The sequence below is a fragment of the Oreochromis niloticus genome, linkage group LG1 (genome assembly GCF_001858045.2).
Source record: "Oreochromis niloticus isolate F11D_XX linkage group LG1, O_niloticus_UMD_NMBU, whole genome shotgun sequence".
NCBI classification, from domain to species: domain Eukaryota; kingdom Metazoa; phylum Chordata; class Actinopteri; order Cichliformes; family Cichlidae; genus Oreochromis; species Oreochromis niloticus.
In genome coordinates, this window is record NC_031965.2 from 14,782,976 (window position 1) to 14,808,191 (window position 25,216).

The following is a 25,216-nucleotide window of genomic DNA, read 5'->3' on the forward strand; positions in this document are numbered from 1 at the left end:
CATGGTTCAATGTGAAAATATAAGCTCATGTACTGCAAGAGAAACATTCTACTTGTTTTCATTTCTCTCTATATTGCCAAAATATTTTAGAATAAAATGAAAGCTCTGAAGGGTGCTGCTTTATAACTGTTTAAATGACTTTAAAATATCTTTTGTAACATATTGTCCAGTCACTGACACAAACTATTGTGTGTTAAAGTCCAGTTTCAGTGACCAGCAAAGACCTGTTTAAATATAATTCATATAATCTATTGTACAGTAGGTGCTCAAAGTCTAGAGTCCTGTGGCTCTTGAGTGCTGAGGGCCATCAGGAAGAAAGTCATCTGTCACGAATCACAGTGTCCTGAATTGACTCTTTCGCTGGCATGGGTTCAATCACATCATCATCCCATTCCTCACTAATGGAAGGCTCAGCATGGGAGCCTGGAGGTAGGGCATGCCCTCCATCTTCACCACTGTTGTCTTTATATGTTGCTCTGTGAAACCACAGACAGAGCTGGTCTTAGAAGACATAATAAATGCACACTGCAAAAATGCACACTGTGCTAAATGGGAATATTTAAGAGACATGAAAGTATAACCACTTGCATTATACTTGGACACTTTCTGGGAAACGCGACATACCGTCTTTCTCTGCTTCACCCTTTTGCTTTCTCTCAAGCCATTTCTGTGGGTAAAGACAAACCAATTACACAGAGTAAATCTGTTATTTCTAAATACCCTGGCCTTGCACTTGATGTCTGCTGGTGTATCCATCCAAATAGAGCAACCAGTGTTTTGTGGACTTTGCCTCTTCTTAAAGGTCCGAGGCCCCAAGCCAATATGCTGCAGTTCTGGCAAGAGCTCAGGCATGAGGTACCTCAGGAGCATCCTGTTAACACAAAACCCCCACTAAAACCAAGAAGGAAATAAACCTTCAATAAAAGGCATTCAAAGAAAGAAGATGCCCTAAAACTTAAAAAACTGTTAAAGTATCCCTGACCTTTTTTATGCAGGTTGTTGGCAGGTTGAACCTGTAAGGGTTAAACTAATGAGACTGTACAGCGTAAATTGTCTGGGATTAGGACTAACCTCTCCTTTCACCTTCTCTTTCATCCTTTTTGTTCTGTGCTCAAAGTCCTGAGCCAAGGTGTCCTGAATTGACCTTTTGCCAGCATGGGTCCACTCACATCATCCTCATCCTCTACTCACTGCTAAAGGGCTCAGCCTGGTAACCTCACCACCAATGTTTTCACGTTCCACGCTCCACAGCAAAACCCAGGAGTAAGAGCAGGTTCCAGCACAGGTGACCTGAGAGAAAAAAATAAAGTTACAATTTATACTTACAATTATCCTCAACTTAATATTTTCACTTATTTTTCCTCATTCACTGGGAAAAAAAGTTCTGCAGCGCTACATACATATGGACAGTATTAACAGAGGGAAAAAGATATATATATATATAAAATGTACAAATATACAAGCCGGTTTAAAAAAAAAATAATATGTAATAAATAGTGTTGTGTATATACAGTTGGGTTATTGCACATAGGATTGGTATTGCACAGTGGTGGTCCATAGAGGAAGTGGGAAGAAAAAAAAATTTGGGGGGGGGGGGCTGTGTTATCGGTGCATGTGTGAGTTCAGGGTGGTTATGGCTTTGGGGAAGAAACTGTTTTTGAGTCTGTGGGTTTTTGTGCTGATGCACCTGTAGCGCTTCCCTGAGGGAAGCAGGCTGAACATGTTGAAACCAGGGTGGGAGCTGTCCTTGATAATGTTTGCTGCACTGCTGAGACAGCGGGAGGAATAAATGTCCATCAGGGAGGGGAGAGGGCAGCCGATGATCTTTTGTGCTGTCTTGATCACACTCTGAAGCCTCACTCTATCCGCCTTGGTGCAGCTGCCGTACCATACTGTTATGAAGAAGTCCAAGTAGTGTTTCTAAGAGGAAGAAGACTATGAAATGGTGAGAGCTTAATATCAAGAGACCATACCTGGTGCTGCGGGAAAAAAGTAGTCACATCAGGTACAAAACTGGGCATTTTTGAGGATGCAGGTTTAGGTAAAAACTCCGTCACTGGGTTGACAGACTCTGCAAACCTAACGGCTCGCTAGCGGGCTTCCCTCTAACTTCTCCTGTCCTATAGCAAGTAAACCAGCTGCATGACATGCTGATTAAATTAACCAAAATCCCCATTAGACAGTTTTTTGTATATAGCTTTTATGATAAATCAGTAGTCAGTGCAAAGCCTGAGATAGCAAATATGTCATAGATGTATTGACAGCTAAGAATACAAATAACAAAATAAAAAGTTTACATCTTTATAACCGTGACTCCGAACAGTAATGCAATTGTCAAGCTGCCAGCCAGTTTCCTTGTACTAGAAGCATTGGTTGTATAAAACACTTTAATAATAACAATCTGTATTACACTTGACTGAAGCTGTGTATTGTATAACCTGCTGGCCACATCTGGCCAGCTGGCTATCCCTGACCAACCCACTTGAGGTCAATGGGTAATTCGGTCTGAAACATAAGTATAAACCATTCAATTTACCCAATTTTTGTTATTAATTTTTATATGGTCTATTGGCCTTTTGTGAAAAATGACAATACAAATTTGTTCCTTTTCTTTTGCTTTTTCTTTTGAACTTTTTTCTTTCCCCCCCCTTTTTATGGACAAATGTGTATGCAAGAAAAGCAAGAGATGGCACAGGAAAAGACTTGTATGGTGAGTTGCATGTGAACCTGGATAGTAAGGAAAGAGAAAGAAGAGACTTGTATTGATTGGCTAGACAGAGCGCTTGAGCTGGAAAGGATGTGCAGCAGGTTAGGATGGTTAAGGGTAGAGATCGAAATAAGATGGATATGTATTAACAAGTGAAAGGAGTGTGCTGAGAGAATGAAAGGAGTATTTTGAGGAGCTCATCAATTAAGAAAGCCAGAGAAGGAGTATGTATGGAAGATAGTGAATCAGGAAGTGCAGATGATTAATAAGGAGAAAGTGAGGGCAGCTATGAAGAGGATGAAGAGTGGAAAGGTGTTTGGTCCTAATGCCAAACCTGTGGTGCTGTCTAGGAGGGAGGACAGTGGCCATCCTAACTGTTTAACACGATCAGATACAATGTTTGCTTCGACAGTTGATGATGGACAAATAAAGAGAAGGTGAGAATGAGCTGTGCTGTGTCTTTGTGGATCTAGAGGAAGCATGTGATAGGGTGTGGCAGCCTTGAGCCTTGGTGGCTCCATGGTTCCTCCATGGAGCATCCTAACCAATTTCTACTCACATGAGTGTGACAGTTTTCTTCCAGACCTTGGCAACATGGTTACATATCTGAACAAAGGCTATTACACACCTAACGCATTGCAAAGAGACAACACAAAATTCCTGATGTTTCCTGATGTTTCTAAACAAGAAAAGGAAGAAACCGAGATTGTTGGTTCATCCAGTTTTCATGAAAAGGCAGCACCAAGGAGATTTTCATGGTTTGATCCAGAAATTGAAGCTGCATCACAACTGCTTTCTTATTTCAGGATGTCAATGAGGCAGTTTGAGCTAATGTTGGCAGAGTTGGGTCCACATCAGAGAAGGCAGAGAAATAATTTCAGAGAGCTGATTGACACCGAACAGCCTCTAGCTGTGTGCCTTTTGAACTGATGATCTTGGAATCTGTAGGTATTTAGAAATGGTTCCTACTTGTGTAAATGTACAATTGTCCTCTTTGGAGCTTGACAGAGTTCCTTGGACTGTCTGATTATTCTGAGTATTGGTCAATCCAATAAGTGCTGTCAAACAAATCCTTTATATGCTAAGAGAAACTACCAGCTATAGTCAATCACAATCACTAATGAGAAGTTAATAGGCCTTGAACCTGTCAAGTTATATGACACCGTAGAACCACAAGATGCAAACACTGTAGTAATGCATGAATGGCTTAACTTTGCGGTTGCTAAGAAGTCACACAAATCCTGTTTTCATGCTTTTCGAACTTTAATGCTGGAACACGCTCAACTCAGCAGTGACGTCACTCTCAGCTCAGACATCTGAAGCAAATTGAAAGCAACATTAGCCTTAGCTGGTTAAATTAGTCGTTCTCCTTACATCCAATTACCTAATGTTATTACAGAGAGTGTATACGTACTTTAACGAGCCACACGCCTGCATTCTGCTTGAGATATCTTAAAATGATGACTGGGATCTCAATCAATGCAACCACCACACACATGCGTAAATGAAATATGCATATATAGTGACTCTGAAGAGCCACAGTTTTTTACAACCTTCACTACAGCGTATGACTTAAACCTTCCTTACTAAAAATAGGCGTGTTAATGGAAAAAACAAACAAACAAACAAAAAAAAAACACAACATGCCAAGAAAGTGTTTTTGTAAAAGTTTGTAGTTTATAAAAGTTCACAAGTTTAATATACAGTTTAAAGTTGCAATAGCAGTACAACATATTTTATAGTTTCAGAAAAAGCTTAAAAGGAATCAATCACAGATGTAGAGTGCATTAATGTAAGGATTTGAGCCTTTTATGTCTAGATGCCAAAATGACAGTTAGGTTTAAAATGTTCACTTTTTGCATTTAGAACAAACAAAACAAAAAACACAGAAAAATGTTTAAGGAGCCCAAAAAAATGAAGCACTTTGAATCGAGTTAAATCTTGGCGAGAAAGTATTTTTCTCTCTTTAATAGGTAGCCCAAAAAAGACTGGAGATATTTGTATAACGGCATTAAATAAAACATTATCTAACCCAGTATTATACTGCACTATCCCCCATTTTAATTATGACCACACATAATCACTTAGGCTAAACGGTTTCTCATCTCTCCTTTACCATCCCTAAGTACAAAGTCTGAGTTTTACACAAAATTTCAGCACACCAAAACTGAAAATGACATTCGAGCTGACACCATTCATAGCAACTAAACTTACCAAGAGACATGTAATTGATCTGGATGTTACCTGTACAAACACAGTCCAATCTAAAAATATAAGCTGACGTTCTGCAGGAAGAACATTTTAATTGTTTTCATTTATTCTATAACTCTAAAAGCTGAAATAGCTGCTGTTTTATAACAGATTGAATGACTTTAAGACATCTGTTATAACAATGGCATCCTGTCATTTACACAAACTATTGTGTGTTAAACTCCAGTTTCATAGACCAACAAAGCTTAGACCATACTCTATGAAGTCTAAAGGAAAATGTATTTTTACACATTTTTGACATTTTCAGTGTGTTAGAGGAACATTCGCTCCTTGCTGTGGGAGAACCGTGTGTTCAGTTCCTGAGACTTCTTCAGCAGCCGCTGCTTCTGTGCTTCATCAAAGCGGTTCACTTGCAGGTCTGCGTCACGATCGAATGGTCTCCTCTCGACTGGTTGGTCGGCTTTCTCCTTTGCCTTCTCCTTCATCTTCTTTGTGTGAAGGTTCATCAGAGACTCAGCACGTTTAGACTCCTAATATTTAGTGACATGTACAGAAATTTTAGTCCTGAACTTAATGTGAAGAAAAATGTACACTGTGCTAAACGGGAACATTTAAGAGATGTACAACCACTTACATTATACTTAGACACTTTCTCTGCCATTTCCAAGTCTTTGTGAGAAACATGTGGGACACTGTCTTTCTCTGCTTCACCCTTCTTCTTTCCTTCAAGACGTTCCTATTGGCGAAGACCAACAGACCAATGAGATAGAGGGGAAAAAATGTAACAAATAAAAAGTAAACCTGTTTTCATTAAATACCCTGGCTTTGCGCTCCCTGTCTGCTGGTGTATCCGTCCAAATTGAGCGGTCAGCTTTTTCGGGACCTGACCTTTTCTTAAAAGTTCGAGCCCCCAAGCCAATATGCTGCAGCTCTGGCGGGAGCTCAGTCATCCATGTTTCTCTGGTCAGCACCTCAGGAGCATCCTGTTGACATGCACACACAAAGAAAAAAAAACAAAAAACAGCTAAACTTTGAAAGGGTGATCAGAGAAAGAAGAAATCCTAACACCTTAAAATGCAGTTAGTCTTTCTGTGGCTTTTTATGCATGGATTAAGCTGATTGAACTGTACAGTGTATAGTGTCTGGGATTAGGGCTTACGTCTCCTGTCAGCTTCTCTTTCATCCTTTGTGCTCTACGCTCAATGTCCTGAGCCATAGTGTCCTGAATCGGCCCGTTGGCCGGCATAGGTCCAATTACATCCTCATCTTCTCCTTCGCTGCTGGAGGGTTCGGCTTGGTAGCCTGGAGGCAAGGCAGGTCCTGGACAACTGTCTGCATCTTCACCATCATTGTCTTCATATTGTGCTCTATGAAACCCAGGAGGTAGAGCTGGTCCCAGCACAGGCGGCCTGAGAAAACAAAGTAAAGTTACAGTTTTCATAATGATCCTCAGCTTATTGATTCCACTCAGTTTTTTTTTCTTTATAGGATTTAATTTATAAGATAAATTTGCTTACACATCTGGTGAACTTGGACGTTTCTTAAATCCCGGCGGCAGAGCTGGTCCAAAGAAACCATCATCGTCTTCTGTGCTCACCCTGTTCAGAAGACATATGTCAGTGTTTTGTTTATCGACACATTTCCTGTATTTGAGCTGTAATTCAGCAGGGAACCTACTCTGCGGCTCTGTCTTCACCAGCGTGTCCTGTTTTGACTCTTTTCACCGCTACCTCCTGCTCACTCTCATCAGAGGAGCTCGACGGTTCTCCCCGTTTATAACCGGGAGGTAAAGCAGGGCCAACCACTGCAGAGTTTAAAGAAGAAAAACTAAAGACCGCAATAAAAACAAAACAATCGGACAACAACACTACGAATGCAGGAGTCAAAGCAAACGAGTGGTAAACATATAGCTTCACTTACATTCGTCTTCATAATCATAGTCTTCAGGGCTCTCCTTTCTAAACGTCGGCGGTAAAGCGGGTCCAATTAGCTTATCACACGACATATTCAACTCTGGTTAATAAATCAGTCACGTAGCTGCAGCAATTTCTGGTTAGACCAAACAGATACCTTCCAACAGATTGAGGAAACCCGTAAGAATCAGATTGACCTTTGAACGAGGAAGTAAACACGGAGTAGCTAGCTTTAAAAAAAAAAAAAATTAATTAATTAATAATTTATTGGTATCAACCTAGAGAGGACATGAATCAGAAATACATGAACGTTTCTGTCATTTATTCGATATCAAACACTTTTCTAGATTGTTTTTTAATTGTGTCGTTCAATATTGAGTCAACATTGTATTTTTTGTGTAACATCTCTGCAAACAAAACAAAATAAAACAAAAAAAACACATACAAACACAGAAAAGGAGACATCAAGAAATCTCAGAATACGTATTAAAAAATCTTTCATATCATCTAAAAAACAGTTAATTTCGCATGTTGTTTTTAACTGTACGAAGAGGATTTTATTTTGACATTTCAAACCGGAAGTGTTTTCTGCAGGAGTTTGACGCGCAACACCAGCAGCCATACCCACACCGGTCAATTCGTCTTAGAATTTCGGGAGGATATTTGGTTGTTATGCTGTCATATCGGGCTTAGTTTGAGCTATTACCCATTTAAAAGCGGCTAAAATGGGTAAAAGGGATAAAGGAGATCGGGGTACGTTGCTAATCCTGTGTTTTGATCTATATAATTAGCCATTAAGCTAGCTAACTGAGTGATAAGAAGCATTGTACATTTCTTCTTGGACTCTGAACATTTCCAGTAATTATTCTGTGCTTTTGTAAAGGTTAACAGTTCCAGATAAAGACCGTTAGATCAAGGATGTAGAAGCTAGTACATTAGCACGTTTGCAGCCACACTTTCTGCCTCAGTTATCATATCGTTACATTCACCCCTATTTCAGCCTGATCGTTTGTGAACCTTTTTTTTTTTATGCCTAAGAATAGTTGCATACTCATATTTGTATCTTCTGGGAAACAGAGAAAAAGTCCAAGAAGCGTTTCTATGAGGAAGAAGATGATGAAGAAGAGGCGGTGGGGAGCGAGTCTCAAGAGGCCATACCTGCTGCTGCAGGAAAACAAGTGGACGAGTCGAGTACAAAACTAGATGAATATGGAGCCAAAGATTACCGTGCTCAGATGCTGTTAAAAAATGATCACTCCTCACGTCCGCTCTGGGTGGTAAGATGTGCTTGGGTTGTTGATTTCCTCACTTCAAATTAAAAAGCTTTGGTGTCCTTCCACTTTTATGTGCGAGATGTATCTTTGTAGTTCTCTCTTATCTTGTTTTTTCGGTTTCCTTTCTCTCCTGCAGGCTCCAGATGGACACATCTTTCTGGAAGCTTTTTCTCCAGTGTATAAATATGCCCAGGATTTCTTGGTGGCCATTGCAGAGCCAGTATGCAGACCTAACCATATCCATGAGTACAAGCTAACTGCCTACTCCTTATATGCAGCTGTCAGTGTGGGGCTCCAGACCTCTGATATTGTGGAGTACCTGCAGAAGCTCAGCAAGACATCTGTACCTGATGGAATCGTGCAGTTCATAAAGGTCTGACTGGGAGTATTTGGTGTTTTGAGGAATATTGCCAAAGGCTGAACATTGCTGAAAGCACTGTTTTTTGTCGTGATTTGCAAATCTGATCTCTCTCTTCTTCTCAGCTCTGCACAGTGAGCTACGGCAAAGTCAAGCTGGTGCTCAAGCACAATAGGTAATTTTAAAAATGGTTTCTTCACGCTTTGCATCAGTAGCACTCTTAGCACTTTTCATAAGCTCCGATTGCAATCCACGCTCAGGTATTTTGTTGAGAGTGCCTTCCCTGATGTGATCCAGCGACTTCTGCAAGACAACGTGATCCGTGAATGTCGTCTCCGTGCTGCAGATGGAACCGATGCTGAGCTCATTACTGAAGTCATCCACAGCAAGTCAGCGGTGTGCAAATGAACATTTTTTTTAAGCTCAAACTAATGTGTAAAATAGCACTAATAAAAAAGACTGTCTTTTTATAATCATATGTTTCTCTGATCAATCACATATTTGAATTTAAGTTCCTCTTTCTGACAGATTTCTAAGTCTGTTCAAGAAAAAGAAGGCACTTCCAGCTCACAGCAGCCCAGCGATGGGGAAACCTCAACCCAGCAGGTCCCTGAGGACATCTTCAGCTACTATGAGCAGATGGATAAAGAAGAAGAGGAGGAAGAGGAGACTCAGACGGTGTCCTTTGAAATTCGCCAGGTACACACCTGATTATTTTCTTTTCCTGTAACACTGCCACATACTTAATATTATTGCGGGCACATATTTAAAGCTTTTAAACATACAGATTTAAACTTATTTTCTTGCAACAGTGTTGGTGTTTTAATTTTTGCTATTGGTCCCCAAATCATCAGAAGTAAGTCAATCATTAGGTTATAAAACAAGGCGAAGTTTGGGAACTGCTTTTCCCTTGATCAATAATAGCTTATGTTTCATGACTTCATTTTAACAAAGTAAGATCATTTCTTTAAAAAGCCAATGAAATATTTTAAATCCCCACACTAAACTCTACTCTGTTCTTTTTTTATTGTGGTGCAGGAGATGATTGAAGAGCTGCAGAAGCGTTGTATTCAGCTGGAGTACCCCCTCCTGGCAGAGTACGACTTCCGCAATGACACAGTCAACCCCGACATCAACATAGACCTTAAGCCCACGGCCGTGTTGAGGCCCTATCAGGAAAAGAGTCTGCGCAAAATGTTTGGAAACGGTCGCGCCCGCTCAGGAGTCATTGTGCTGCCATGTGGTGAGACAGTGGATTTACTGTTGTCATAAAGGACAATGTTTAGTATAATATATAAAGACGTTAATTTTAATTCCAGTGTTGTAGTATACTCTAAAAGACACTTGAGACTATCTTTTAATATCATCAAACCTATGTGTAAGACACTCGTGTGTCTCAATAATGTTTATCCTATTTTTGTTTTACAGGAGCGGGTAAATCCCTGGTCGGGGTGACAGCGGCCTGCACGGTGCGCAAACGCTGCTTGGTGCTGGGTAATTCCTCTGTATCTGTGGAGCAGTGGAAGTCCCAGTTCAAGATGTGGTCCACTATTGACGACTCTCAGATCTGCCGCTTCACTTCTGATGCGAAGGACAAGCCTATTGGTTGCTCTGTGGCCATCAGCACCTACTCTATGCTGGGTCACACCACCAAGCGGTCCTGGGAAGCTGAAAGGGTCATGGAGTGGATGCGGAGCCAAGAGTGGGGACTCATCATACTGGATGAAGTTCACACTATCCCTGGTGAGTTGTTTTTGTTTTTTGTGTTATCCTAAATATATCCGTATATTTATAAGTATTTCTTTTACATGCAGTGAACCAGACAGAATATTTTGGTGCGATTAGTCTCCATCCTAACTTAAAACTTTCTTTGCCTGTAGCAAGGATGTTTCGTCGTGTCCTGACTATAGTCCAGGCCCATTGCAAACTTGGGCTCACTGCCACATTGGTCAGAGAGGATGATAAGATTGTGGATCTCAATTTCCTAATTGGGCCTAAGCTATACGAGGCCAACTGGATGGAACTGCAGAACAATGGCTACATTGCTAAAGTCCAGTGTGCAGAGGTGAGTCTTGCAGTATAACAATAGAAATAAGATATTAGATTATAAAATAGATGTAATAAATAAACAGCTTTTTTTTTTGTGCGTACACTTTATAGATGAATCCGTAATGCGATATTATGGACATATACATTGTGGTTCTGGTCTCGTGTCAGAAGGCTTACACTGATGATCTTTTAGAACTGGTCGATGTAATTCAAAATTCATTTTAATTATCATTATGTAACTAATAAAGCAATAAAATCTAAAGTAATGAATAAACCATTTCATCTTACAAACTAATAAAACTATTTCTGGTAAAGTTCAATTTAAGATGGTAACAACAGTGTCTTTTTCGTATTTAATTATATTGCAGCTTTATGATGTGCTTAAGATGTGCAAATTTGCCAATCTATTCCCCTGCACATTGAGTGATGTCAGATGTCACTGTTGATTAGCGTGCACTGAATCCTGCACTTGTCAAATTCAAAACAAAATGTTTTAAGGCAGCTTCACATGTAAAAGTAAAGCCTTTTAACTGTATTCATGTTACAGTATGCTTTGAGTATCATCATCAATATGACCGGCATGTCTGTTCTTCAGGTGTGGTGCCCGATGTCTCCGGAGTTTTACAGAGAGTACGTTGCTATCAAGACGAAGAAGCGGATCCTGCTTTACACGATGAATCCCAATAAGTTCCGTGCTTGCCAGTTTCTCATTCGCTTCCATGAGCGACGGAATGACAAAATCATTGTGTTTGCTGATAACGTGTTTGCCTTGAAGGAATATGCCATTCGTCTCAACAAGTAAGTTACTGGCAAAAAGAGAAGCTCCTTCTGTGTTTCAGGTTGTAATTGTTTAACAAATTTTCACTTTCTCCCCAAGGCCTTACATCTACGGTCCGACCTCTCAGGGGGAGCGAATGCAGATTTTACAGAACTTCAAACACAACCCCAAGATCAACACCATTTTCATCTCAAAGGTAAACCAGTCAGTCTACAGGGCTGTGCAAAAGCATTGGCCCCCTTCCTGGTTTCTTACATGTTTCAGATTATCAAGCAAATTTTAATATCAGATAAAAGTTACTTGACTTTTTGAAGTTTTTGAATTATGATTTCATTTATTAAAGGAAGGAAAACTATCTTACTTTTTTAAACAGGGCAAGGTAATTACCCCCTAAACCTAATAACTGGTTGTGCCACCCTTGGCACCAAAACTTGCAATTAAGCATTGGCGATAACTGGCAATGAGTATTTCACATGGAGGATTTTGTCCCACTCTTCTTTGCAGAATTGTTTTAATTCAGTCACACTGGAGGGTTTTTGAGTATGAATGGCCTGTTTAAGGTCTTGCCAAAGCATCTCAATCGGATTCCGGTTTGGATTTTGACTAGGCCACTTTAAAATCTTCATTTTGTTTTTTTGTTTGTTTGACCCACTCAGAGGTGGACCTGCTGGTGTGTTTGGAATTATAGTCCTGCTGCATAAGCCAAGTGTGCTTGAGCTTCAGGGGATTAACTGTCTTTCTGCGAGCACATGGCTCATAGAAAAATTGAAAAAATTAGAAAATCGGTTTTTCGAAACATTTTGCCAATTTTTAAAACCAATCGTATAAATATTTGGAAGTAATTACCTGAGTAAGGCAATAATCAGTAATCTTCTCTCCATCTGATATGTATGAACAATAGCTACAAAAAGTATTTTGACACATAATTCACATTGCATTTGGTCTTTGTGTGAGAGAAATCTCACTTTGATTTTGCCTTTTATTACACAGTAAATGCATGCTGGTACTGTGACAGAGTGGTGATATTGCATGTTTGCGAATTCTTCTGCAGGTTGGAGACACTTCGTTTGACTTGCCAGAAGCCAATGTGCTGATCCAGATCTCGTCCCATGGTGGATCACGCAGACAGGAGGCCCAGAGGCTTGGGAGAGTCTTAAGAGCCAAAAAAGGTCTGTTTGCTGATCTAACCGTTTTGTCTTCCGGTGTCTGTGAGCAAAATCACTTATTTCAATGTCCCTGTCTGCCGTTTTAGGAATGGTGGCAGAGGAGTACAATGCATACTTCTATTCACTAGTCTCCCAGGATACCCAGGAAATGGCTTACTCCACCAAGAGGCAGAGGTTTCTCGTGGACCAGGGATACAGCTTTAAGGTGTGCTGTTAACTTCTCAACACGGTCTCATATGATTTGTGCATCATTAATTATACCATGGTCATAGTGCACATTTTTTTTCATGGAGGTCATGATCCATACCTGTTGAAGTTTACTGTTATAGCTTGAAAGATAGTTTACAGCGAGGATGAGCGCTCACAGCTGGTAAATGTTTATTTCACTTAACTTTTAAAAACCCGATTCCTGAATCTAGTGAGTGCAGCTGTTTCTGAAATATATTAAGCTGTGGGTTTTATTTCCATAACGTGATATCAATTTGAATTCTTTGACCAAGCATATTCAAAACTACAGCTCTCACGAATAAGTAGTTAAGTGGTTAAGTCCCTGTAATTTGATTTTACCCATCTCAATGAAAGACTTAACCTACTAAAACCTTCTTCAGTGATCACTCTTCTCTATCCTCTTAAGCCATGGCCTTCAAAGACCTGGGGTTTATGGGGAAGGGCATTCATAAATGGCAGCTAAAAAATAAATAATCATTGAATGAATCATGATGTTTTCTAAAAAGCTGCTGTGCCTGACAAAACAAAAGCCACCCGATTGTGAGAGGGTCCATTAGGGTATGTCCATCCCTGTCTCATTTTTAAGTTTCCCGTAACAATTCATTAGAATTTTGTGGTTAACATAATTTGTGTGGCGCCAGAAAACACATTTGCTAAACATTTCGTGGATCATATTTTGACCATTTTGACAAACTTTGGCACAAATATCCCCTTATCCATCTATTTTCTCCTGCTTATCCAATTTAAGGAGACAAAATCATGATATCATGGTTTAGTCTGAACAAAATGGATGTAAACTGCTATCTGACTGGGTATGTGCATTGTGAAAAATCTCATTTGACTATAGTAGAGTTACACTTATAAGAAGATTTTTGACTTTTGGAACAAAATCTGAATGTCTCAGTTTCATTTTGTTTTTTCATAGTAGCAGTTTTCGATTATAATTTGCCCAAACAAGTTTGAGCCTGATGTTACATATTTTAAAGAATTTGGTTTCATTGTTTCCTGTCTGTCTGGTAGTGTATGTTGTGAGAAGAATTCCAAGACACACACTGAAAACCAAGACCTTAAAGCAATTCTGGGAGCAGTCAAGAGTAGGTTTGTTTACAGGGACAAAACAAAGAAAGAAAAGACAACTTCTCTGGCTTTAGAGGCACATTCAATGAACTGTATTTGGATAAGAAAAATGCCTGCAAAGTCTTACAGCAGCTGAAAGGTTCACAGTAAAGTTGAAAATCAGTCTCTTAACTGTTATTACACCCCCCCACCCATGTTAATGATGTTTATTTCATTCATGAGACACCTTTCATTCTTGTTCATGTGCAAATAGGATTTCTAAGTGGTGATCTTCCTCCTCTGTGATAGGTAATCACAAAGTTGGCAGGTATGGAGGAAGAGGACTTGATGTTCTCCAGCAGAGATGAGCAACAGCAGCTGCTTCAGAAGGTCCTCGCTGCTTCTGACATGGATGCCGAGGAGGAGGTGGTGGCAGGGGAGGTGGGCACACGACCTCAGGTGAGGACTTTCACCAGCTGTTAAGACATTTATAGAGAAAGGATGTTTGGAGGGTCAACAAAATATTGACACTGCAGAGTCACTTCTAAATCACTCCTTATGTGCCTACCAAATGAAGGTTAATGAAAGTTCACCACCCCTTCTTCCCTAAACAAGTATTGTTGTCTATTGTAATGCTTTAATGGTCACCGATTTGCTGTACTATAATATCTTTTTAATTTTCTTTTTTCTTTTTTGCACTATGTCATGAGTTACTCTGTGCTCCCCAACCCTGCTGGTGGTAACTTGCATATTTTGTACATTTCATTACTCTCACTTCTTCTTTCTCTCTGTTTCCTGATCAGTTCTCAAGGCGAACCGGCACCATGAGCTCCATGTCCGGAGCAGATGACACCATCTACATGGAATATCAGAGCAGAAGCAGCAAAGCCCTTGCAGCGAGCAAGAGCGTTCATCCACTGTTCAAGCGCTTCAGAAAGTAGATCTACGTGCTTGACACCTTGATACCTAAAAACGTTCTGTGCTGTAATGGAACAGTAAGACAAAACTGGGGGGCAAACGTATGGATTGAAGAGCAGGTTTGAAGCTCAGCTGAACACCATCGCGTCTGAATGGAGCAATGATCGGAGATAATCTGTCACTAAGTGGTAAAGCTTTTCAATGTCTGTAAATTGGATGAGAGTTGATGGCTACTTACATATGACGTATAAATCATATTAGCTTTGTAAGCAGCAAAAGATCAGCTCTTAGTCTTTTGGCATCTAAATGAATAAACCATCTTATTTACTGTTGGATAAGGCAGGTTATCTAATGGTAAAAAATTAGACTAATGCTGCTTTGACCTGCGTGAGGACACGTTTGTTATTTTATAGCTAACTCTCATATGCTGTTTAACAGCATAGCTTTTTGTAAAGTTAACTAGAATGTGTATAAAGCTGCTCCTGAGAGCCAACCACACTGATATGTTTTATGTCAGTTTCTTCTGTAAAATGATATTAAATATGTTTTGTAAAATGAATATTTTTGGACTTTTATTCTCCTTAGACTAGCAGTAATATACACAGTGTTGTACAGCAGACAAAGCTGGTACAAAACGGAGCGGGACGATATGCAAAATCAGTTAGTAAACCTAAAGAAATCCAGTGAATACTCTTCTGAAAACAATTAATGGTCACGATAGCACCCACTTGCTACAGAAGACATTATTTAATCTGACTAACTCATGATTGTGTAGCAATGTCCCCAGGATTTCTTCTGTGAATGAATAAAGGGAATAAAAAAAACTCAGTTTGGATAAAAGCCAGGCATGGAGAGGAGGGGGTAATTCTTTCTTTGTTGGTGACTTGAAGATATTCCAAAAAGAACATCTAGAGCCTGATGCCTTGTCTAAGCTGCGAAAGGAGCGACTGTGAGAAAATATCCACCTCTGCCCACCCAACCTCTGCTGGAGCACAGGACACGTGTGCCTTGAATGGCTGTTTTTGGCATGGTCTTAATCGCTGTTTTGTGACCTCCGCTGACCCAAGGCTTATTGGCTTGGAGAGAGTGAAAAGTAATTAGATAGAATGGAATCCACGTGTCTCTTGAGAAAACTGAGGATGGGCCATCTGACTGTTGTACATTAATCACACACGTAGACAACGTCAAGATACGAAGCCTCCAGATTTATGTCCTTCATTCTGAAACTCGTGTGATTGCAGGGACAGTCTGCATAAGTGTTGCTCCTAAGTTTTTAAACATTTAATTTCTCAGAGAACTAATCAAATGTTCAAAGCTGTGACAATTTAGGGTGCAAACACTACAGGGAATAAGATCAATGCTCAAAATGTAACCCAAGTAAACGTTTTATTTCCATTTGCTCAAGTGCCACCTGGCACTCATATACCATTTGTGTTCTCTGTAAGGTTTAGCCTGCCTGCAGGTTTCAAATGCAAAAACACCTATAAATCTCATGCCTCTGTAAAGTCCAACTTTTGCAATCTGTCTGCACAAAGTTATATAAAGTTTCTCATATTTTTCTTTGTTTTAAATGCAACTTTTGGACTTGAACACAAAGCGCTTACACTTTTGTAAACAGCTGATGATTTGTGGGGCTCTCTCAAATGCGCTTACATCAGCAGTACGTGAGGTTTAGTCTTTATTTGAGACGAATTTTCTGCAATCATGTGGCTTCTATCACATTATTTTACGTGTGTGTGGGGCTGAGCGACGCGCACACCCTTGCGCTGGGAGGGGAGGCGGTGTGCGCAGTCACAGAGGATGATTGATTGGTGTGATGTAACGAACTTTTAGCACGTTGTACTGCGCCCATTTCCGAATAAAGAGTTATCCCTCCCTTCTTTTGAGGCGATCGTCCAATCCTCTTCTCCTGAGGTTGTACAAGCAACTATTTAAAAGCGATCCACGATACGGTCTCTATCTAACATTTCACTACCACACAGGGAGTGTTGTGTTTGCACGAGATAGGAGCATACATTTTCTGCAGATGTGAAGTTAAAAAAAAGACTTTGCAAAAGTTTTCATCACACATAGTTCTCGGTTACGCAAAGGCGGAAAAAAACCCCATCTCAACAATGGCAGTCTTGAATAATTTCACGAAGATATGTTGGAAGAACTTTCAGAGCGACCAGTTGAATAAGCAGCTGTTCTACGTTGTGCGCTCCTTACACAAGTCAGCAGCCAGCGAGGCTTTGGGGATCTCTGCAACAGAAGAAGAGACCATGCCCAACAGGATGATCAAACCGGAGGAGGTCAGCGACAAAACTCAAATCAAGACCCTGAACGACATGCCCGGACCGAACACCCTGTCCAACTTGATCGAGTTCTTTTGGAAGGACGGGTTTGGCAGAATCCATGAAATTCAGGTAATGGTGCTCAATATTTATGCTTCATTTTGTTCTTTTTTCATAGGTTAACAAAATAAATAAAAAATGTCTTAGCCTCGTATTCTCAGTGCTCAGCCAAATTTGTCACCTATGCGTAAAATGGCACTGTAGCTTAAAAGCGCACCAGGAGTCCGGTCACTGGTCGACCTTCCGGTACAAGGCGAGAGTTTTGTAATCGTCCTACTGAGCTGTGATGAGCTACCCCACATTACTGCCAACCATAATTTGCCCCCCATTTGGTTGAAATAATCGGGGGTAAATTATGGTTCAGTCGTGGTCGCGAGTGAAAGCGCGCTGGCATTCCATTGGCAGTCCGTGGGCAGCTTCAGACTGTCCGTCTACCTTAAGAGAGACTTTGCCAGCAGATGGGGGCAGTCTGGCACGACCGGTCGGTCCATCGGCCTGACCCAGAAAAAAGTGATGGGATAGTTTTAACTCACAAAGAGCTGAAGTGAAACCGAGTGTAAAAAATAATTAAACGTGAAAATCCACTGTACATACTTTTCATGCTGAATTTTGTTTTTATTTTGCTTTTATTTAATTATTATTATTATTATTATTATTATTATTATTATACTCGCGTTACTCTCATTCCCCATTCAGCCCACTTATCAACCAACCAACCGAGGCACGGCGTCCTCCACGTCCAGCGCCGGGCAGCTGTGATTTTGGAGGTCAGGGGAGCATGTTTACGTTTGTTCGAAACCCCTCTCCGTGCGCTGTCCGTGGACAGAATACCTCCGCAAACGGCATAACCGCGGCAGCATAAATGAAATCTTAATTAAGTGTCGTCTTTCGGATGCAGCATATGCAGTTGTTACAGAGCCTTTGGTCTGCAACTTAGTTTTGTTTTTTAATTATTTGAATCGTGCTGCTACACTCTTGACCACAAACACATTTCTTTGTTGCCATCTAAACTAGGATTTAGACGATGCCATTGTTAGGGAGCAGCTCTACCAGACCGAGTGGACCCTATCCCAGTTTTGTGTGTGCCACTGCCACACAAAACTGCTTAACTGTAACAGTATTATACATAAAAGGTCTTTAAAATAATCAGAACAACAAATAATGACGTACTCATGACTCCGTTATGACATGACAGCAGTAAAATAAATTCAGTGCTGAAATTTATTAGTAAAGTAATTTAAAAATACCTCTAAAAAAAATTGATTGTCACTGTTGCTTTCTAGTTGGAGCACCGGAAGAAGTATGGAAAGATCTTCAAGTCTCGTTTTGGGCCCCAGATGGTGGTCTCCATTGCAGATCGTGACATGGTGGCTCAGGTGCTGAGGGCAGAGGGGGTGGCCCCTCAGAGGGCTAACATGGATTCCTGGAAGGAGTACAGAGACATGAGAGGACGGGCCACTGGGCTCATCTCAGCGTGAGTCCCCTTCAGTGTTCAAACTATGAATCTGACAACCTCAGGAAATAATACCTTGATCCGAGCAGATGTGTTGATCAGATTTCCATAACCTGTCACTTAACGTATCTCCTAAATGTCCATGAGCGTTTCACTTCCCTTTACTACTCAGTAGTCCATTTTAGCATCCAAAAAGCATCAGAACTTGCAGTTTTTCCAACAGCAACATCCTTTAATATTCAAAATGAGAATTATTTCCCCCTATATGTCTCTGAATGACTCAAAATAAATGAATACAAGGGAATTTTAACAATCATTTTGTATCTTGTTTTCCAGTGAGGGAGAAGACTGGCTGAAGATGCGGAGCGTGCTCAGGCAGCTCATCATGCGACCCCGTGATGTCGCAGTCTTCTCTGATGATGTAAACAGCGTGGTGGACGACCTCATCCAGAGGGTCTACAGTCTGCGCACCCAGCAGCCAGACAGAGCAACTGTCCTCAATGTGAATGACCTCTTCTTCAAATATGCCATGGAAGGTGGGTACCAAGTCTGTAGATTATTGGCTGTGAAGCAAATACCAGTTGGTCAAAAAGGATTTATAAGTGGGTTAGTGCAGGTGAAGCATAGATGGCAGGAAAGAAAATCAATGAGACCAACTGAAATAACAGAAAAATGGCTACAAAGAGGTAACCAAGGGAGAAATCTATGAACCACGTTATTCACTTCTCTAAAATTTAGTCACCAATTTTCCATAGAAAGTTATTAAAGTGGCCATGTGCTGAAAAGTCAAAGCCACTGATGGATGCCAGTGTTAAACATCTTAGATTGGTAACATTCCCTCTCCCTTACCTTCGTTTTTACAGGCGTGGCCGCTATTTTGTACGAATGCAGACTAGGATGTTTGGAAAATAACATTCCCCAGAAAACCCAGGACTACATCGCTGCACTGAACCTCATGTTCAGCTCCTTCAAGATGACCATGTATGCTGGAGCTATCCCCAAGTGGCTCCGACCCATCATCCCCAAACCATGGGAGGAGTTCTGTCTGTCCTGGGATGGTCTTTTCAAATTCAGTAAGTGGTTTACAGCTTGAAATTGTGATCAAAGAAGACGCAGTTTAGTTTCATACTTGTATGCTCTGCTGAACTGCCTGGACAGTGCTTTAGTCCAGAAGATGGTAAGCCAGTAATTTCTTACTACAAAAAAAGGATACTGGAACACAGGAAGGAGAGATTTCCTAAGTATATCCAGGCCTAATTTATGCTAAGACTTGTGGTACTCTTGTCTAAGACTTCAATTTCTTTTTAGTGAGTGACCACAAAGGCTGTTAATCAAGTTCTGCCTTCATGCCAGAACTTTTAGAAAGATCTTGGTTTTTTTTAGCTTTCCCATTTGGCTAATGCTTTCTTTATTAAAGCGCCAAGTAGTAGAGCTTGAAACCGGTAGTGCTCAATAGAAGGGAATGTTGATGTTGATTTGCATTTAAATCTCCACTGCTGTACCATTGGATAGTGAGAGTATGTAGGTCCATCTCTTACATAACCTACTCCTTTTTCTCTTGCTTTCCCTTCACTACCTTCCTTCACAACGACCCTCATTTTTTTTTTCATTCATATCACCTTCTCTATCCCTCATTAATCCCAGGCATTGTTCACGTTGATAAGAGGTTCTCGGAGATCAAGGCCCAGCTGGAGCGGGGAGAGGAGGTGAAGGGAGGACTGCTCACACACATGCTCGTTACCAGGGAGATGAGCGTCGAGGAGATCTACGCTAACGTAACAGAGATGCTGCTGGCTGGGGTCGACACGGTGCGTGTGTGTCTGTGTTGTGATGAACACTGTGCAGAGAAGGGTTCGATGTATACGAAGATGCAGTGAGTGTGGCTTCAGGATGAGGCGGAGGGGTTGGGAGTTGTACGTGTGTGTGTGTGTGTGTGTGTGTGTTTGCATGTGTGTGTGAGTGTCAGAGTCAGTGTTGAGTTTCAAAGGTTGGGTTTCTGGCGCCGTGTCCATGCCTGTGAAGCTGTGCCAGCGTCAGGTCAGAGTAGTGTATCGGGGGGTTACACAGTTTCCCACTGACAAACTCGTTCTCACTCAGATTTAGTTTCTTGTCATTTGTCTGTGTCTGTTCAGTCAGCACAGGGGGTCTTTTGTCTTTTTCTTTTTTTTATAACTAAGGCAGACATCTGTGTTGTGTGTTCATGTTTCAACATTAGAACTTGTTGTATGCACTTGCAAATAATTAAGGCTGTGGGTTTAATGTCATCCATGGACCACTGTGGGGGGGTAACATTAATCTTTTATTGGCAGGCTAAAGAATACAGAAGTTGGGACACAGGAAGGAGGGATTTTCCACTGATTTTCCACCTCGCTGTAGTAGTGTTGGTGTACATGCATTTGCAACTGTATACGCGCCTCGTGCACATGTTCCTAGTTATTGCCTAATTTGTTTGGGGTCCTGTCATATTAATAAGAATAACGGGGTAGAGTGTTTTGTGTGGAACTTGGGGCCACGGGATAAAAGGGTGTGTGTGTGTTTTGGTGAACTTGTTGAATCAGGCATGTCCTGGTAGGGGGTGCACTAAGCTGAGCCATTACCTGACCCCATGGTGCATTTTGCCTTTAGTTGGTACACACAAGAGCTGTCAAGTCACATTAGCCACAGCCAGAGTTATAGCACAGAGTGGGCAGAGGTGAGACCAGGGGGGAGAATAAGGGGCTGGGTGGAAGTAAGGGGGGAGGATGGGGTGGATGGCATAATACTGAGGAAGACAAGGGAGCAGGGTGTGAGATGGATGTTGGAAAATAAGGGGAAGATGGAGGGAATGGATGGGGGAGAGGCCTCAGCCTTTTGAAAACTTTGCTTGGAGGAGCCTTTGTCATATGATTCCTCTCAGGCTGCAGCTGAGGAGTTGCCAGTGTCTGTGCCAGCTGGGGCTGATTAAGAGCATGTTGGTTGCATGGAAAGAGGGAGGGGAGAATGCAAGAGCAGTGGAAAGGAACAACAACAAAAAAGAATGGCAGGGTATATAAGGAGGGTATATTAGTTGGTCCACAGGGAGACACTAACCTTAGATTGGCCTTTAGAGTCATGACAAAACCAGGGCTGAGCACAGAAATGCACTGGGGGTGGATGGAGACGGAGTGGGCTGGATCAACAAGGAAGACCCTCATTAAACAAATGAGAAGATGTAAATTTAGGAAAAGTGACACATGACATTTTCATATCATTTGGTCAACTGCCCAGCTCACTAAAATAAAATGTCAGTAGATACAAGTCGGAAACAGGAAGTAGGGCCAAGTGATCAGATAACTCATGAGTAATTAGAGTGATTTGGCAATAAAGGATGACCTGGAGGAAAAAAAATTGCTAAAGTGAAAATGCAAGAAGTCTGGAAAGCGTTAGCAGAAGGAGCCCATTGTGATGTGAGATGAACAGAAGGATTGGCCAAGAACACAATGGAAATGTTAAAAATAGTGCAAGGCTAAACTTGTTTGGATTGGATTTCTGTTTGTGCAATCTGGTAATAATCTCAGTCACATTTTCATTTTTCTTGCTGCAATTGTTTGAAACGCCTTACTATAATGCCAATTGAGGTCATTTAATCAAGGTACAGTGGGATAAGAATGGATCAGATGGGTGAGTGGTGTAAGACACGGGAGAAAATTGTTGGGAGTGCAGCTGGTGGAGGGATCTTGAGCATTTGCCCAGCATTTGGAATTGGGCCGCTTCTCCCTCCGATTCCCTTGCTGCTTCTCTGCACTTACGCAACATTATAGAAACTCTTATATCAGCTTGCACTGCAGTCAACTCTGCTGCAGAGCATCAAGGAAAGAAACAATATAGCCAAAAATACAAAAACCCAAAATAAAAACACTAGTACAATATTCATGAAATGCTCAATGTGTAAGCATATTTTAAAAATTAAATTTACCTTTTTCCGTTCTAGACATCCTTTACCCTGTCATGGGCCTGTTACCTGTTAGCACGACACCCTCACGTACAGCAGCAAATCCATACAGAAATTAAAAAGACTCTGGAACCTGGAGCAGTCGCCACAGCCGAGGATGTCTCTAACCTGCCGCTCATCAGAGGGCTGGTCAAAGAGACTCTCAGGTCAGTATGTATTATGTTTATCCTAGATTAAGACTTTGAAAAGATTGCTATAATACCAATGTACACCAGTCTTTGTGTGAATAACAGTCTTTGTATGTCCCACCCTGTCATCAGGCTGTTTCCAGTTCTTCCAGGCAATGGACGGATTACCCAGGATGACTTGGTAGTTGGTGGATATTTCATCCCCAAAGGAGTAAGTGTGATGGTCACATTTCCACAGCTCACATGGGCACAAGAAAGTGTGACAATAAGAATTGGCTAAAACATTATAGTCAAACCAGATGTAACATGATACCCCATTACTCAGGCATTTCTCTGTTCCTCCCTCATGTATGGACCCATGTACAATAGCCCAGCTGTTTTCATTACACAACCAACATTCTTCCCCTTTCTCTCTCTCTCTCTCTTTTTTAATAGACTCAGTTGGCCCTGTGCCACTACTCCACATCTCTGGAAGAAGAGAACTTTTCTGAGCCTTTAGACTTTCAACCAGATCGCTGGATACGAAAAGATACCACAGATCGTGTCGACAACTTTGGCTCCATTCCCTTTGGCTATGGCATCAGGAGCTGCATTGGGAGGAGAATTGCAGAGTTGGAGATGCATTTAGCGCTCATAAGGGTAAGAGATTACTCTGCTTGTGGTGCTACACTTTCATTTAAAAAATGTCCAGGGTCCTCAAAAAGGTTTTAAAAAGTCTGGGATACAAAAAGATTTCAAAGACTATTTGTCGGGCCTTAATGCTTGCTTTTAATTTTTTTGAGTGGGAAAAGATGTGTACTGCAACCTATAACAAAACACAGATCCCATAACCACTAATGCAACCTCAACACCTTACCTGAGCACACTTAGCTAGCATGTCGCATGTGAGCTTGTGTATTGTCTTCTGTAATAATAAAAAAATATATTTTTGTAAAATAATGTTAATTTAATTGGTAAGTACAATATGGATGGATATGGAAAAACACTACATTAAATGCTTGGTTACGCTTGTTGAAAGTAATAAATATGTTGCACATTTTATTTATTTATTTTAGTTTTTTTGCTTTTAAAGCCATGGAAATATCTTAAATGCCATTTTATATATTTATTTAAACCTACAGAAACCCAGCTGTCTTTAGCATTTCTCTCTTGCTCTCAGGCTTGTGCTGTGACAACAGCACAGGGGGAAATGAAACCAAACTGCCAATATTTAATGTATCATACTGTTGCTCCATATTGTATTTTCCAAGTGTCTTGAGACAGTCTGAACACAAACAGTAATTTCTGATGCAAAATCAGAATAATGCAAAGCTTTGTCAAGACACTTGTGGAAAATTTGAATCATCATTGAGCACAAAAAAATGCAATATCATTTAGTCTGGCCTCCGCTTCCTCAGAACTACTGAGGAGTTTGTCGAAAGATGATTCATCCTTCACTTCTCTATATCACACACGTCATATTCCCTGTTTTTTTTTTAATTTATTTTTTAAAATGATTATCCTCTTATTTTCATGGTTCTACATAAAAGTGTACTCATGGATAATGTGACTAATAAAATAAGCTAACTTTGATGTCTGTTTTTTGTCTTTTTGCTTGCTGTGCAGCTCATGCAGAAGTTCCACATCTGCCTTTCTCCTCTCACTGCCGACGTCAAAGCCAAAACCCACGGCCTGCTTTGCCCTGGTGCCCCCATCCACCTGCAGTTCATCGACCGGGAAGTGGACGCACTCTCTTCTCCATGAGGTCCGCTGTACTGTTGGAAGTTTTTAAACACTTTGCTTTTAGACACACTCTCCACTCCTATATTTTATATTCTGAGCTGAGACTGAGGTTTTACTCAGGAATGAAATGTGTTCATTAGTGACTAGGACACAAATCCAAACAAATATGAACTGTAAGAATAACATTTAGACTTAGTGAAAATCCACATTTTATTGCTTTTTTAATTGTTACTACTTTCATGATTCAGTTAAATATGGAAAAATTTAAACTTAAATTAAATCTCTATAAAAATCTCTACATATTCTGACTCGAGCCTCTTACACTATTGTGCATGTATGCATGTGATGTGGGTACGAATATTAATGCATGTAGACATTCTGTTTCCTCTGAGTTTGAGCTAGGGCAGCTGTGAATGTACTGAAAATGAGCTTAGCTGTTTATAACAAGCTTTACTCAAAGATTGTTATATGAACCAAATTTTGTTAATTTTTTTTCCTTTAAACTAGCGTCCTTTTTTTTGCTTTCCTTTCTAGTGAATAAGTGCATTCATTTACCGAAAAGGCATTACATGACTTTAATCTGTGTACTGTATATCTCTGAAGTACAGACAAGAAATGGTTTAAAATACATTACGTTTTTTTAAAACATGGCAACTAGTTGAACCACTCATGAGCTACAAGCAATGAATGAAAGTACGCATTTTCCATTAATCAATCCACTGCATATGTTTTTTCAGTGTTTGGATCAAAGAATGTGGTTAGAATTTTTGGTTTGTTTGCTATTTGTGAGAAAGTACTCACTAGCATATGTTTTATTGTTGGTATTTGTTGTTTTTGCTTGTTTTAGAGATGGAAAAAGGTATGTTACAGTACAGTTTGTTGGAAAGGAGAGAGGCAAGTTGTTTGCGTGCGTCAGCGTGAAGAATCTCACTGGTTGGCAATGAAGAAAAAA

The 25,216-nt window shown here is 40.6% G+C and overlaps 3 protein-coding genes and 1 long non-coding RNA gene across 4 annotated transcripts; 3 read left to right on the forward strand and 1 right to left on the reverse strand.

Annotated features, from left to right (window-relative positions):
* Positions 1–4,367: 4,367 nt before the first annotated feature.
* Positions 4,368–5,001, forward strand: LOC112846150 (uncharacterized). The gene is made up of 2 exons (XR_003218994.1): positions 4,368–4,489; positions 4,527–5,001. It is a non-coding gene; the product is annotated as an uncharacterized LOC112846150 (long non-coding RNA).
* On the reverse strand, positions 4,705–7,039 carry gpalpp1 (GPALPP motifs containing 1). Its single transcript, XM_003445787.5, has 7 exons — positions 6,839–7,039; positions 6,596–6,722; positions 6,436–6,516; positions 6,078–6,327; positions 5,737–5,901; positions 5,553–5,654; positions 4,705–5,448 (listed from the first exon to the last, which is right to left on the reverse strand). The coding sequence occupies exons 1-7, from the start codon at positions 6,921–6,923 to the stop codon at positions 5,230–5,232; spliced, it is 1,029 nt and encodes a 342-aa protein (XP_003445835.1). The 5' UTR covers positions 6,924–7,039; the 3' UTR covers positions 4,705–5,229.
* Positions 7,040–7,396: 357 nt separating this feature from the next.
* Positions 7,397–15,217, forward strand: ercc3 (excision repair cross-complementation group 3). Its single transcript, XM_003445727.5, has 15 exons — positions 7,397–7,584; positions 7,909–8,108; positions 8,242–8,478; positions 8,589–8,638; positions 8,724–8,859; positions 8,992–9,162; positions 9,502–9,706; positions 9,892–10,206; positions 10,344–10,528; positions 11,108–11,310; positions 11,390–11,486; positions 12,342–12,459; positions 12,543–12,661; positions 14,050–14,199; positions 14,544–15,217. The coding sequence occupies exons 1-15, from the start codon at positions 7,557–7,559 to the stop codon at positions 14,679–14,681; spliced, it is 2,352 nt and encodes a 783-aa protein (XP_003445775.1). The 5' UTR covers positions 7,397–7,556; the 3' UTR covers positions 14,682–15,217.
* Positions 15,218–16,604: 1,387 nt separating this feature from the next.
* Positions 16,605–25,216, forward strand: cyp27c1 (cytochrome P450, family 27, subfamily C, polypeptide 1). Its single transcript, XM_003445726.5, has 9 exons — positions 16,605–17,063; positions 18,275–18,465; positions 18,781–18,980; positions 19,308–19,517; positions 20,089–20,252; positions 22,394–22,560; positions 22,675–22,753; positions 22,978–23,181; positions 24,148–25,216. The coding sequence occupies exons 1-9, from the start codon at positions 16,773–16,775 to the stop codon at positions 24,283–24,285; spliced, it is 1,644 nt and encodes a 547-aa protein (XP_003445774.2). The 5' UTR covers positions 16,605–16,772; the 3' UTR covers positions 24,286–25,216.